The 13350-nt window shown below is 38.7% G+C and overlaps 1 protein-coding gene and 1 long non-coding RNA gene across 6 annotated transcripts in view; one reads left to right on the forward strand and one right to left on the reverse strand.

The window, feature by feature from the left end:
* LOC146766429 (uncharacterized) overlaps window positions 1-13350 on the forward strand; it is a 34999-nt gene that overhangs the window by 4358 nt on the left and 17291 nt on the right. For both annotated transcript variants that reach the window (XR_014957909.1, XR_014957910.1), the window contains one exon: window positions 1-13350. This exon is cut by the window's right edge and continues 17291 nt beyond it. This is a non-coding gene — a long non-coding RNA (uncharacterized LOC146766429).
* Window positions 7340-13350, reverse strand: part of LOC110473027 (receptor-interacting serine/threonine-protein kinase 2-like) — a 13747-nt gene continuing 7736 nt past the window's right edge. Inside the window, exons 9-13 of one of the 4 annotated variants that reach the window (XM_085589648.1) lie at window positions 12551-12619; window positions 12101-12263; window positions 11085-11168; window positions 9463-9763; window positions 7340-9333 (exon numbers count right to left, since the gene is read on the reverse strand). In XM_085589648.1, the coding sequence (XP_085445774.1) occupies window positions 9300-9333; window positions 9463-9763; window positions 11085-11168; window positions 12101-12263; window positions 12551-12619 (651 nt within the window). In that variant the 3' untranslated portion in view covers window positions 7340-9299. Of the gene's footprint in view, window positions 9764-11084; window positions 11238-12100; window positions 12264-12550; window positions 12620-13350 lie in introns of all 4 variants that reach the window. The other 3 variants (XM_077786337.2, XM_085589645.1, XM_085589647.1) reach the window with 3 other exon arrangements.

The raw sequence follows: 13350 nt of genomic DNA on the forward strand, positions 1-13350 counted from the left end.
GTCCCAAATTAGCATGTGGGTACTATGATTGAAGAATATGAAGTCCTTAGTTATAATGTTTGTAACAGAGTTCAACAGCATTTAAATAAATTTCTTCTGGATGAGACAGTTTTAAAGACATCTGTTGGGTTGGGTTGTTCTTTTATCTTAAGTAATTCTGGCCTTCTAATACAACTGCTCAGACTTTCTTCAAAACAGTAAAGTTCCTCTCTGTTATAGATTCCCCTGTATTATTGTCAGTCCTTTGTTGATATACTTGTGGTACCTGTCTCTCTCTCTCTCTGATTAAAAGCAGGAGTGTTCTGAGTTCCTGATCATACTCAGCAGTAGTTACATTGACACTGTGTTTGCAAGCAGCAGGTTACTAGAGGCTGAAGCCAATGTCATCATTTTGTTTGTATTATCATGCTGAGTCCAAACTTTGCCATTTAAATACAGACAGATGTTCCTTAGCAGAGCCACTTTGAATGCAGCATATTACAGTACAAACCCATCAGTGCTGATCCCACTCTTCCATCTTTGTTTTTAGTGCACTCCTGTTACTTTTCTCTTAATTACTGAATTACCGTGAAATGTTTGTACAATACAAATAAACTCAGACCTTTAATTAAAATTCTCTGCTATTTTATTTAGAGAACTTAAAATAATGCAATACTTTACAGTGTAGGAACAGTTGTTGGATGAACAAAAGTAAGGACAGCCTTTATTCCCTAAACTTTCAGACTTCTGGGGGATTCTGTAGTTGTATTTTATCCAAATTTAGGATGCCTTTAAAAGTAAAGTTTTCCAAAAAATAATCTCAAAGACCTTTCTATATAGATTCTACACAGTGTGTACTAATCAAGTATGTCAATGCATGTTGATCTCATTCTTTTGCCTCTAAGGGGAACAGACTAGTGTACTTGTGGTAAGAATGACAAGATCTAATTAGCATGCCCTGTAAAAGAAAGAAAACCACCTTGTTTCACAAATATAATATTAGAATACCTTGGAAGTTTTCGCTCAAGTTCTTGCCCAAGACTCCATGTTCATGAGCAAGATTTTCAGAATGTCTCACTATTTAAAAGTGCACCTTAAGAACTGAGATGTAAAATATCTTAATGCTAAAATAATCTTTAAGAGTAGGGATTTATTGCCAGTCCATTTGGCTTTGCAGTAAATAGGATAGCCCTATTAATGGGTTTATTAGTCTTTTGTCTGCCAACATAGTTGTTCCAATTTCAAATCCATTCTTTGCTATTATTAGAAGGCATCCAACCCTGAAATAAAAATTATGGTTGACTTTGCTAACTTTTCGGAAATGATTTCTCAGCAGGCTATTTGTGAGTGTTTTGCACTTTGCTCCTTTGTTCCCCACTTGTCTCTTGATTACTTGGTGTGTACAGTGTCCCACGGAGCAAAACATAGTGGACTAATTAAGAGCTACCAAGAGTTTCTCAAGTTATGCAAGATCCCCAGAACTATGAAAAGCCTTTTCAGATTCCCAGTCACGTACTGTGAAGTGCCATAAATCAAACTTTTGAAAACACTGAAAGCTGTGCTTCAGAGACTTAACAGATATACTTTAGTTCCAGGAGAAAGTATTTACTTTTGTCCAAGTTTACTGCTATGTTTTTTAGTACTGTTTTTTCTCATTTGAAATCCCACAGGCTATGAACATTCCGAATACCAGTAACATTGATTTAATGACACATGATCGCTTATTGGTGACACTGATGACATTGGTATCTCTACTTTTACATGAGTCTGGAAGACTGAAGTGAGAGCAAACACTTGGGCTTTACTGTTAGAGCTTAGGTAGGAGGATAAAGGAAACTAAACCTGGTGTGTCACATTACACTCTGGAGGTCAGGGAGTTATTTTTACCTCACTGTCACTAGTATGGGAAAATGTGGAAGACCTCAGTTTATGTGGAAGCTATAGGAGATGGTGAGTTATTTGTTAAGATGTGTCATCAGTGTCATCTCATGCAACAAACCTTATGGCTGGAGTCCTGCAAGTGTCCTCACCCCTCACATCAGTCATGTAAGGTTGCTCAGTGTCACTCTACACAAACAACTCTGTGTTTGTCCTTACTACAAAGGACAAAATTTATTAATTTATTACTGAAGTGTTGTATAATTAGGGAAAGTGTTATTTTGGATTGTTCTATGCTAGAATGACATACATTGTAGATAACCATGACGTTGTGTCATTAAAACAAAACCCAAAGCTTTAGATTAAGTGGTTGTACTGAAACAACTGGGAGGCAGCTACATTGCATGTTGCTGGAGTTAAATCCAATGTCTAGCATACAGTAAAATTACACCTGTGAAATCCTGAAAATTGCCTTTTATTTTGTTTCTTAATAAGGCTTCCTTTGTCCAAGAAGAACATCTGTGATTAAATAGCCAGCTGTAAAAACAAATAAGAAAAATCCTGTCTGCATGCCCGGGCTTATCTTGAAATCTCAAATGCAGAGTGCACCTTTGCCTCTGCAGCTGTGTCTGTGCACAGTGACTGGTACAGCTCATTGGCACTGCTACAAGCAGGAGAGGCCTGGCCACAGGCCAGGTGCTCCTTCTCTTGCTACTGAGGATGGACAGAACACTGAACAAGAAAGGACAGCTTTCACTAATGGGGTCTAATTTGGGTGAAGAAGCTGACAGTTACCATAAGATTTAAACCAAAATAAATCGTCTCAGACCACCTAAAAATGTAGTGGACTTGGCAGTGTTAGGTTTACAGTTAGACTCAATGATCCTGAAGGTCTTTTCAATCTAAATGCTTCTGTGATTTTAAGAATTAATTAAATTGCTATATTGATATGCTAGTAAATGGAATACAGGAAAACATTCTTACTAAGCACATCAAAATGCAACAGCTGAGGAGTTAAAATGCTATTATATATGTTACAGAAAATTAAATGTGAGTTTTGAAAGGCATAATATAAAACATCCAAATATAAAGCATCCAAATCTCTCCTCTCTTGTTCATTTCATGAATTCTCTACGTAAGTGAGAGTCTTCTGTAAACAAATAAATCTGTGAGTTTGAATACCAGTACATGATCAATTGCAGTGGAGAGAACAGGTTTTAACCACAGTTGCCAGACTGCATTTGAACCAGCTCTGCAGGAGTCAGAGCAGAAGGGAGGAGAGCAGAGCAATGCCTTGTTTTGCAGAAAGCCTCCCTGAGTTGAACTATTCTTTGGCTGTACTTCTTTTAGTCTCATACAGTGTTTAATAAAACCTGTCCAAGACAGGCAATCTATCAGAAAAACAATTGAATTTCTGTGTGAGGTCATACCTGTTCAGCATAAGTAACAACCTATTTTTTTTCCTGTTACTACATTTGCATTTTAACATAGTATGTCATAAGGGGTTCTTTTTTTGTTCCTGTGGCTTCATGTGAAAAGAGGAAAGAAAATACATGAATGTGACGTAGCTCTCTCATCAAACATTTAATGGACTGGACAGAAATCTTGCTGGATAAAGACTGCATTTTAATAAAAATGGAAACATTTTCATTGTATTTGAGAGAAGATGACCAACCATGATCTGCTGAAAAGAAAAAGTAAAGGAGAGCCTTCTTTTCTTTTAGAATTTATAGCAACACTGTAAAGGGTGGAAATAATTTCCAGGGCTCTTTAATTCAAGTTATCTCTATTCCATTGTCCTGACAGCTGACTTGATAACAGGCCCATGCCTTCACAGGTGGGTGTTAGTGGAATAAATAGTGATTGAGTTACAGAGCAGCTATAAATATCTATGTTATTTAGCTCCAAGCAAAACCACGTTATTTGTTCCCTTAAATCACTTCAGCTTTTATAGCTTGCATAAATAAATTGAACAGGCTGAAGGAAAAGGTTTAGTAAATCACTGTTGTTTGTATGAATTTTGTCAACTAAAGAACTCTCAATCAGGTAAAAGAAAGTTCCATGAATATTGCTCATTTCTCTGGGTATGGGGAAGGAGCCTGTCTTTATGATGGCCTTTAAAACTTTTTTAAGCCCCTGCTTGAAAGCCAGTTCAGAAGGACAAAGCACAAGAACACACCGGGTATTCTGTTTCCTCACTGCATGTTCAGTGCCTCCATTCCAGACTCTTTTGTGTGCCCTTCATCTCCTGTTTGCTAGACCAAACACACACAATTTTATCAGCTTGTCCCTAACCTGAGGTTTCCTCACTGCTGATCAAGCTTTCCTCTCTTCTGGATTCTCCTCAGTCTGTGCTCAGAGCTGAGTGTTGTTCTCTGGCAGCCACAGCACTGCCTGCAGGGAATGGCAAACAAGGGCTCCTCTGGCACCTGGCACACACAGGTGAGCACACCGTGCTCTCCTTCCACTCCCCTGCTCTTCTGTGACACAAGCTTATCACAGCACATGGAAGTGGCAGAAAAACAACTTTCTTGGGAACATATTTTGCAGCTGTTACAAGGTCAAAATTCTCATACAATTGTTTTTTTTTGTTTTTTTTTTTAATATTTACCAGGTGCATTCCTTAGTAATTTCTCTCATTTTTTTCCCCCCACCAGATAACATTCTAATGAACTGGAAAAAACCTTTGAGCCCTTTTTGGCCAAAGGACAATAAATTTAATGTTAGTAGTCATTCTGTTAACTAATATGGCACTTTTTTTCTTGGTATCTAAAGAAAGAACTAACTGTACAGAACTTTCTAAAGTACAGCCAGGTTACGTCTGAAAGGGTAAAATTCAGGCACGCTTTCTGCTTGTATGAACATTGCTTTTGCTTTGTGGAAAGTTCAAGTACAGCAGTTGGAAATAGGTGTTGAGATACTTTGGCATGTTACCACATTTTAAAGGGCAAGTTCTTATTCTAAGTTACTGCCATTTAATTCATCCAGGTTGAAGGAGTCCAGAAATTCTTTAACTGATGCATGTCTTCTCTGAAAAAAAGGTTATTCTTAAAGCCCAAGGAAAATGACAGTTTGAGGCTACAGAATTCTGTAGTATTACTTGACATGTATTCTTGGCAAAGAAATAAAGGCAGAAAATAAAATACTGATCACAAATCACATCAGCACAAGACCTGGAAATAGTTAAGTCTAAGCTTCTGATCTACCATTTTTGTGGGGTTAAGCAAAATTCCTACAATTAACATGTTTTTGTAGCTGTGCTGAATTTAGCCAGTTAAATCATTAAATATGTTCTTTCCAGCCTTGTCAAGTAGTTTAATTTATGGTGGATTTACCTTCAAAATCTAGGAGTTTTGTTTAACTCAGCTGACATACCATCTGTCAAGTCAACCATGTGCTCCATTAAGGGAATGTAGTTCCAGGCAGGCAATGAAGGAATTGCTTCTCTAGGAAAGGAACAAAATCCAACTGTGCTAGGGTCTTTTGCAAAATGGGGGAGGGCCGGGCACTGCTGTGTGGATGAAAAGAATTAAAGGGAATACAGTGCAAGGCAAGATTCCTGAGGCATAAAAGACCCCAGCAATTCTGGAGACAATATGTATTACTGGAGGAGAGCATAGTTAATAGTTGTATAGCTCTGAAAACAATAAACAGCAATAAAGAAATCTAAATTTTCTGTGCGTGTCTTGATGATGTTTGGGTCTTTCCCTAACATACCAGGCCCACAAGGATTTATTTATGCACTTAACCTTCACATGTGATGCTCAAATGACTAAGCCTGGAAAAGCATGAGAATTTTACAAGGTTATGTAGGATTCAGACTTGAAACAATAAAATAAGAACCCTTGAGGTTAAGTATGTTTTCATTAGTACTTTAGGCTTTGTGCATTTTAGACCACTTATGTGGTGTAAAATTCATCTGTATATGTTAGCAGTCCGTTAATGCATTTTTTGAAATTTTGTAGATTAGTATTTTATGAATATGCATTTGTTATCTTCCTCTGATGTTCTCTGGAACTGTTTTTAACAGGCACTGGTAACAACATTTGAGTGGTATTTACAGCTTTGTTTGCCTTGCTCTCTACTGGAAGGACTTAATCTCTTTAACATTTAATTCCAGTGCCTCAGATTAATTTTCCACAAATCAAACAAATTCTAGTGCAGACATTCTTACACTGCAGAAACCATCCCATCTCAGATAAAAGCGTGGTATAGTTAGGACAAAGGGCAAGGGACAACTGTCCCTTTGCAAATCTTTTTGCAAATCAGCAAAAGATAGCTGCAACCAATTGCAATCAAGAATAAAATTACATTTCAATACATCAGAAAAATACACATCTGCCTACTCTACTCACCATTCCTTTAATAATTTTTCCTTTAATAAATTTAAATAGCTTCATAAAATTTGTATAGCTTGTAATTTTTAATGTCCATTAATTCTTTTCTGAGTAACTGCAACAGAGTTTTGCTAATCAGTTTATATGATCAGTCCTGAAGTGACTTATCCTGAAGTTTTATTATTCTCCTTGCTGTTTTCTAGAGATACCCAGGTTTCATATTTCCTTCCTGTAACTCCAGTTGTTCTTCACATTCAAGTCTTGTTTCTTCCCATAGATATTAAAGAACAGTTTGATTCTTCTATCTTTACTCCTATTCAGTACTATTTATTCCACATTGTTTTGTAATATCAAGATAACTGCAGAAAACAGAGGTGAGAGCCATAGGACTCTTGCCTAACAAACAAGCTTGGGCAGGAGCAAAATACCATAAGCTTTCAGCAGTTTGATATTTCACACCACTGATCAACATGAGACATTTTTAACAGCTCACACTATAGGCCTTAAGAGAGTATGTATTTTTGGTGAGAAAAAAGGCTGCTAACTCCAGGTCTAGTTTGTGTTTTAATTTGGTAGCAAAACTTTTTATATCAACAACAGTTTCATTTCAACAACCGTGTACCATCCCTTCAAAAATACCACACTGGAAAAGCAGACAGCTTGTGCTCCCACTGTTTTGATGCCAGTTCTTCTATTAACAGTTAAGACTGGGCTTAGGTTTGGCATCAGATTATATTTTCTAGAAACAGCTGCCTACTTGAGAAGAGCCAAAACTGTTCCTGTGTCAAAACCACAATGACAAAAATTCAGCATAGCCTGCCAGCCAGCACATCTCTCACAGGAGTATAAAGCGTCCAGCAGAACAGCTAAAGGGAATGATTTTGAAAGCTGCTATTAGGTTTCAACAGTGTTGCTAATTTATCATTTAAATGTCTGTAACTATTTCCCGAAGGCAAATGTTTATCTCTTTTACTGAGTATCTTATGCTTCTAAAGAGGCAAAACACCATGGCAGCAGTTTTCCTCACAAGCAAGACATCCTTTTTTAGCAGAGACTGTTGAAATTTCCTATTTAAAGTGAAAAAAATTAATCTGTGAAATAGATATTTAGCTCCTTTAATTAAAAAAAAAACTATTGTCAACGTATTCTGATAGACATTGCTTTTAATTATAACAATATTTTAATTCAAGGCAGTCTCAAAGGTCAATGGAGTTATGTTAAAAAAAAAAAAGTTTATGGTTCCAGCAGAATTGTTGCTGGAAATTTTGATGTAACACATTTCTTATTTCTTAACTGTGCCTAGACAACACATCATTACTGCATTTGCAATCAGCCAAACAACTGAATTCAATGAGAACTTTGAAACTGCAGAGAGAACAAAAGCGACATAATGAAACAAATAACATGGTTTTGAAATACCTGTAGATGGTGTAACAAGTTCTCATGTTAATTTGATGCTATGAAGCTTGAAGAAACCTCACTGGGCCTTTAAAAATCCAGCACCTTATATCATTCTTTTCATTATGAAGAAAGTAATCCTATTATTTCTCTTTCAAATTATGCTGGGTTTTGCTGGGATAGAGTTAATTTTATTCATAGGAGCTTGTATGGGGCTGTATTTTGAATTTGTACTGAAAACAGTATTGACAATTCAGGGATGTTTTGTTATTGCTGGGCAGAGCTCACGCAGAGCCAAGGCCTTTCTGCCCCTCACCACACCAAGGAGGAGGCTGGGGGTGCACAAGGAGCTGGGGGAGGATGAGCTGGGACAACTGACCACAGCTGGCCAAAGGGATACTCCAGACCATGTGGCAGCAAGCTCAGCTAGAGAAGGAGGAAGGGGAGGACAGGGGAGTGATGGCATATGTCTTCTTAAGTAACCATTAGTGAGATGGAGCCCAGCTTTCCTGAAGACGGCTGGACACCTGCCTATACTTGGCAAGTGGTGAATTAATTCCACATTTTCCTTTGCTTGTGTGCAGCTTTTGCTTTACCTGTTAAATTGTCTGGCTCTCAACCAACATGTTTTCTCACTTTACTGTTGTGGAGCACAGTTGTCTGCTGGGACAAATGTTCTTTTTAGCATCCACTGTGAGGCTTGAAGGACTCAAGGTAACAACAGATTTTACTGGAATGTGCTGGATCACATTTGAAGCTGCTGTTGCTGTTGATCTGTTGACAGACTCCCGTGCTTGCCATGGGACTTGTTTGACTTCTGTACGCAATTGTCTGGTCCTTGTTAGTGGCTGGGTTGTTTTCACTGCCTGTTGTACCACTTATCTTCCTCCACTGTGCCTGGGAACATTCTGATAACAGCAGTATTTCTGTGCTGCTGTACTGGACAGACTGGAACTCCATGTGAACTCAAGTCAAAGGGGTCCATGACCCTTCGGATGAGTTCAAGCAGCAGCAGGAATCTGTGACCGTGGGTGAGTCCAGGCCAGAGCAAGAAAACCTCCCAGTATTCCCAGGCTGTCTCCCATTAGAGTACAACCATGACAACAGTTCGGCAGAACCACCACTTCAAAATTATCAGCTTGGCACTTCTTCTGCCTGGTTTCATTTTACATTTGAGCTGCAGACTTGTTTAGAGGGATACAGGGATGTTTCTCCATTTAATGAGTACTCCAAGTCCCACATCTCCAAAGTACTGATGTATTTTCATATGACCATTTGTGAGGAAAATGAAGTAATTTATATGCATAATATAAAACTTCCAAGTCTTACTTAAGGCCTTACTGAAGAAATAGTTCTTGATTCTCTGAAGCCTTTCACTGTAACAGCTTGCTCAGATATGAGTGCAGTGAAAGGCAGTACATTTTTTCTCCTCATCCAGTATTCTGTTGTTCACTATCCTTATTTGGAAGTATTTATAAATAGCCATTCTTCCATACTGTGACCTCCAAAACGTCACGATTCATTTTCCTCCCTTCTAAAAAAATGAAGTAAAAAAAAAAAATCAAGGAAATAAGGTGTCATCGCACTTGAGCCCTGTTTGCTCTGGTGCATATTGCACTTTTCCCATCTCTGAGGTCCAAATCAGGATTTGTTATAGCAGTCTTGGCAATTTCTGTTGGCAGCAGTTGTCTTGACCTTTTAATCCAGTTAGCTTTTTTCACTACAGTACTCAAATAATGGGCTGTAGGAAGAATTACCTTTGGTCAATGGGTTGTGAGATGCCAACATGAATCTTTGCCATCACAAATTACTACAGTTCAGATGCATAAACAGACTGCAAAAAAAAAATCAGTAACAACAGCCTGTTTACCTTGGAAGGACAGTGTGGGCACGAGTGATTTGTCCCAGAGGACAGGATTTGCTCCCTGCCAGGGCAGTCACTACAGCCTGTGCTGCCCTCTCCCCGAGGCAGAGGCAGGTGTCCAGCAGCGCCCGAGCGCGGCCGGTCACCGTGGGGCGGGAGGTGATGCTCTCATAATCCACCCGCGACAGCGCCTGCCGCGAGCGCAGCACGTCCAGGATGTGGTTCAGGCGTCCCTCTGTCATGCAGTTCAGGATGCTCTGCCTCTGGCAAGCAAGGATTTGACAGCAGTTTCCTTTGCTGCAAGGACCTTGAGTGAAAAGGAAAACAAAATGAGATAAACCAAGCGATTTATTCATCCAGAAATTGTTAGCAAGTGATAGCATCAACACCAGAAATATAAACTCAGTAGAGGAAGGAAGGAAGGAGGAGGAGTTAGTTGGCATTTTGTGTTTGAAACTAGTCCAAAAGTATTTTCACCTCATGTTTGAAACTCACAAAGACCAGATTACAGCAAATAGGTGTTTCTAAACCTCTGAGTGCTCAGATTGTGTGAGAGGAGAAGATTTTCAGATCTTGCCCTATTCATCTAGCATCTGTATTTGACTTTATGCAAAGCATCTTGGCTGGACACAGATGAGAAAACTTTCTCCTACGAAGGAAGAACAGCTAACAGGTACTTCAGGGTAGCAGGAGAGTTTGAAACATGTAGCATGAAACTGGGAAAATGAATATAGGTCAAAGTCAAACTAATACCAAAAGCGATACTCTTGATAAAATGGTTGAGAGTTTTGGGCTCTGCCTCTCCATGAGGTGATTAGAATATCTAGTGCTGACATTAGGGTTTTTAGTGTACAGTAAATAGCACACACCAAGAGAAAATTAATAACCAAAAGTCATGTTGCTTTGGAGAGCATGCTTCTGTCATTCTGATTTCTGAGTGTTGCCAGGAGAGTTCTGGGAGGAACTTTTCCTGCATGGTCTGGTCTGTTATTTATCCAGAAATGATGTCATCACTCAAGTAAATTGCCATGGAGAAGGACAGCCAGCTAGGTTGAGGATTGTTATAGGTCAGTTTGCAAAAAGTTAGCATAAAAACCTCCCAAAGCTTCACCCACAGTCAAAGAGTCTTCACAAATCAAAATCTGACCCTTTCTGCCTCTGTTCTGCATGTGAGGGGATGAAGAACAGGGAATGAAGATGTGAGGGGATGAAGGCTTCCCTGTCACCTGTTTCTGTAGTCAATAGCTACTTTTGCAGATGTAGGCAATGCACAGCTTATGATTGCAAAAGAATATTCCAGACCTAAACAACTAATGCATTTCATATTCAGTTTGTGCTATGTTTTTTGTATTTTATTAGGGTCTTTTCAGAACTGTTCTCAGCCTCACTGTGGCCCTGAAAGAAAAGAAACCAATGTTCTCAGTGGTCAGTGCCTGAACTTCTGAGAACAGAGGAGCAGCTACACACAAATAGATATTTGTATCAAGTTACAATCAGTTATTACTCTGAATACCTGAAAATGTGCACAAAATTTAGAAATATCTGTTTCCTCCAAGTTTTAAACAATTGAATCACTAAGATCTGGCCAAGGTAAGTAGTGCCAGCTCAAAGTGGCAACGGTGCCTTACCTGTCACTGCTTGTCCAAGGTGCATTGGTTGTGGTCTGTGCTGAAGAGCCAGTAGTGGGGAGTTATGTTGACTGCTCTCTTTGCCTGCAGTTGAAACAGATGAAGGATTTGTGCAAAAGGAGCTTGATTTTATTCTCTCAGAGCCTGGGTGATCTAGAAGTTTAAGATGAGCAAAATTAGACCTTTGAATTGAACAACACTACACATATGTCAGCCACTACAGGACACAGGAACTGAAGACTGACTTGAGATTAATTTGGCTCCTGTTAATACATCATTATTCCTAGGAAAACTTTGGCATATATTACTACACACATCTGGCTTTTCCAAGCTGTCTGTAGGAATTTGTTATTCAAGTTATGGAACATTTTATTCCGTCCATAAGTCTGATGGCTATTGATCAGAACTGAAGTGCTTGGAAATGCAGATGTTGCTACAGGTGAATTGATTTCTGATGTCTCAGTTTTTGTACCTGAGGGCACGAGAAATACAGGCTGTCTCTTTGTGACACAAATTTAAACACTTAGGACAAATCTACATTGGAAAGGTAAAGAAAGTTATCTATATAGGAACAGAGATTATCAGGAATTAATCATATGTTCCTGGCAACATTGCCTTTTTAAAATATATCTCCATTACTTAGCAGATTACAAAAAAAAAAAAAAAAAAAAAAAAAGCAGTTATTCCTTGTGGCATAAAGCATTGTGATTCCCAGAAGGGACTTGTTCTCTCAAAAGCAACAGGCAATATTTGATGTGTGAGACAAAAGCAGCTCTACATTTACAGTTCTGTAAAAAAAAAATTTTTTTTTTGATCTATACATTTAAGTGGAAAGCTTTGTGGTGTCTTTGGTTTCCTGCAGTGTACTCATGCTTCAGATGATGCCAGTAGAGAACACAGCTTTACTCTGAGAAGGGACAATTTTACATTCAAAAGTACACTTCTGTATGGAACAACTATTAATATTTGTCCTTTTCTTGTAACAGCTGGAGCTGAATATAATTCAAGACAGTGACCTTTGGTTGTTGCATTCTGTGGGGTAGTACTTGGCACACCCATCTCAATATTATCTCTTTCTGCTGTATTTGCACTGCTATCAAGTAGAACAGTGGACAAACTTGGCACTAGAAGAGGAATTTTCTTTCTGATTAAACGGTTGTCTTTTTGGGGACAGATGATCTGAAAGAGATCAAAACAGAGAAGAGTTATCTTCTTGGAAACGTTTGTTCCAAAACCTTTTTGAAACAGGAGAGGTTCAAAACAAGCCCTAAGAGGAGGAGGTTGGTTTTGCAAGAGCAACGTCGGAGTGAGCTGCTTGGAGCAAGATAAAGCAGTGGGGTTTGCTGGATGGAGTTATCCTGGCTAGGAACATTTTGCACAAGTGTTTGCATTACAGAGTGTAAGGGCTGTCAGGAGGAATGAGCAGCTGATGAAGTACTCTGGAGACTCCAGTGCCACGAACTCACCTCTGAATTGCAGGTGCCTCTCTGCAGCGTGTAGGTCTCCGAGCCTTTGCATGCATTAAGCGCTCTCTCCTGGAAGAAGAAAGCCACAGGAATTGCAGTAAGTGTAGCTGTGGTTTGTGCCACTCCCAGCTGTCAGGAGCAACAATTTATAGTAATATAACATCTACTGGCAACATATATTATACTGTAAAGTACACTCAGTGAAGAGCACTGAGTGAAGGGGCACAGAATCTGACAAAATTCTACCCTGTTACTCTTTCCAGTGTTTTACATTTGTTTTAAAACCGAGTGTTGAATCATGCGGGGGAAGGTGAAAATAAGCTTGTATTGAGAGAGCCTGGGCTAGCTAGAACACGTTTGCCTTTAAGTAGCCAAACACCATGGCCATCCTGTGTTCAGTGTGCCAAACTGTCTGCAGTAAGGATGTGTCAATATTTCTTCCAATTTGTACATCCACAGCGGATTTGTCAAACTTTTTTTTTAGATTTTATACTTCAACAGTTGTGAATCAATTTCCCAGAAACTTCAGTTTAAATTTCAGAGTAATTTTTGACTTATCAGTGTTTGAACAATAAAAAATGCTCGCTAATAAAATAAACCTTCACAATCTAACAAATTAAAAAATAAAACCTTGCTCAAGGGAGTTTGAAGCATTGAATTATGGAATATTTAGCAGCACAATCTTAAATAAACTTCAACAGTAGTAAAAATTACTTTGACCAAATGCCACCTATTGAAACATTGATCAAGGCTGTTCTATGAGCACAGAATGTGATTGCAACATATAGAAATAGTCCCAC

This window comes from Lonchura striata, chromosome 11, assembly GCF_050655825.1.
Source record: "Lonchura striata isolate lonStrDom1 chromosome 11, ASM5065582v1, whole genome shotgun sequence".
NCBI classification, from domain to species: domain Eukaryota; kingdom Metazoa; phylum Chordata; class Aves; order Passeriformes; family Estrildidae; genus Lonchura; species Lonchura striata.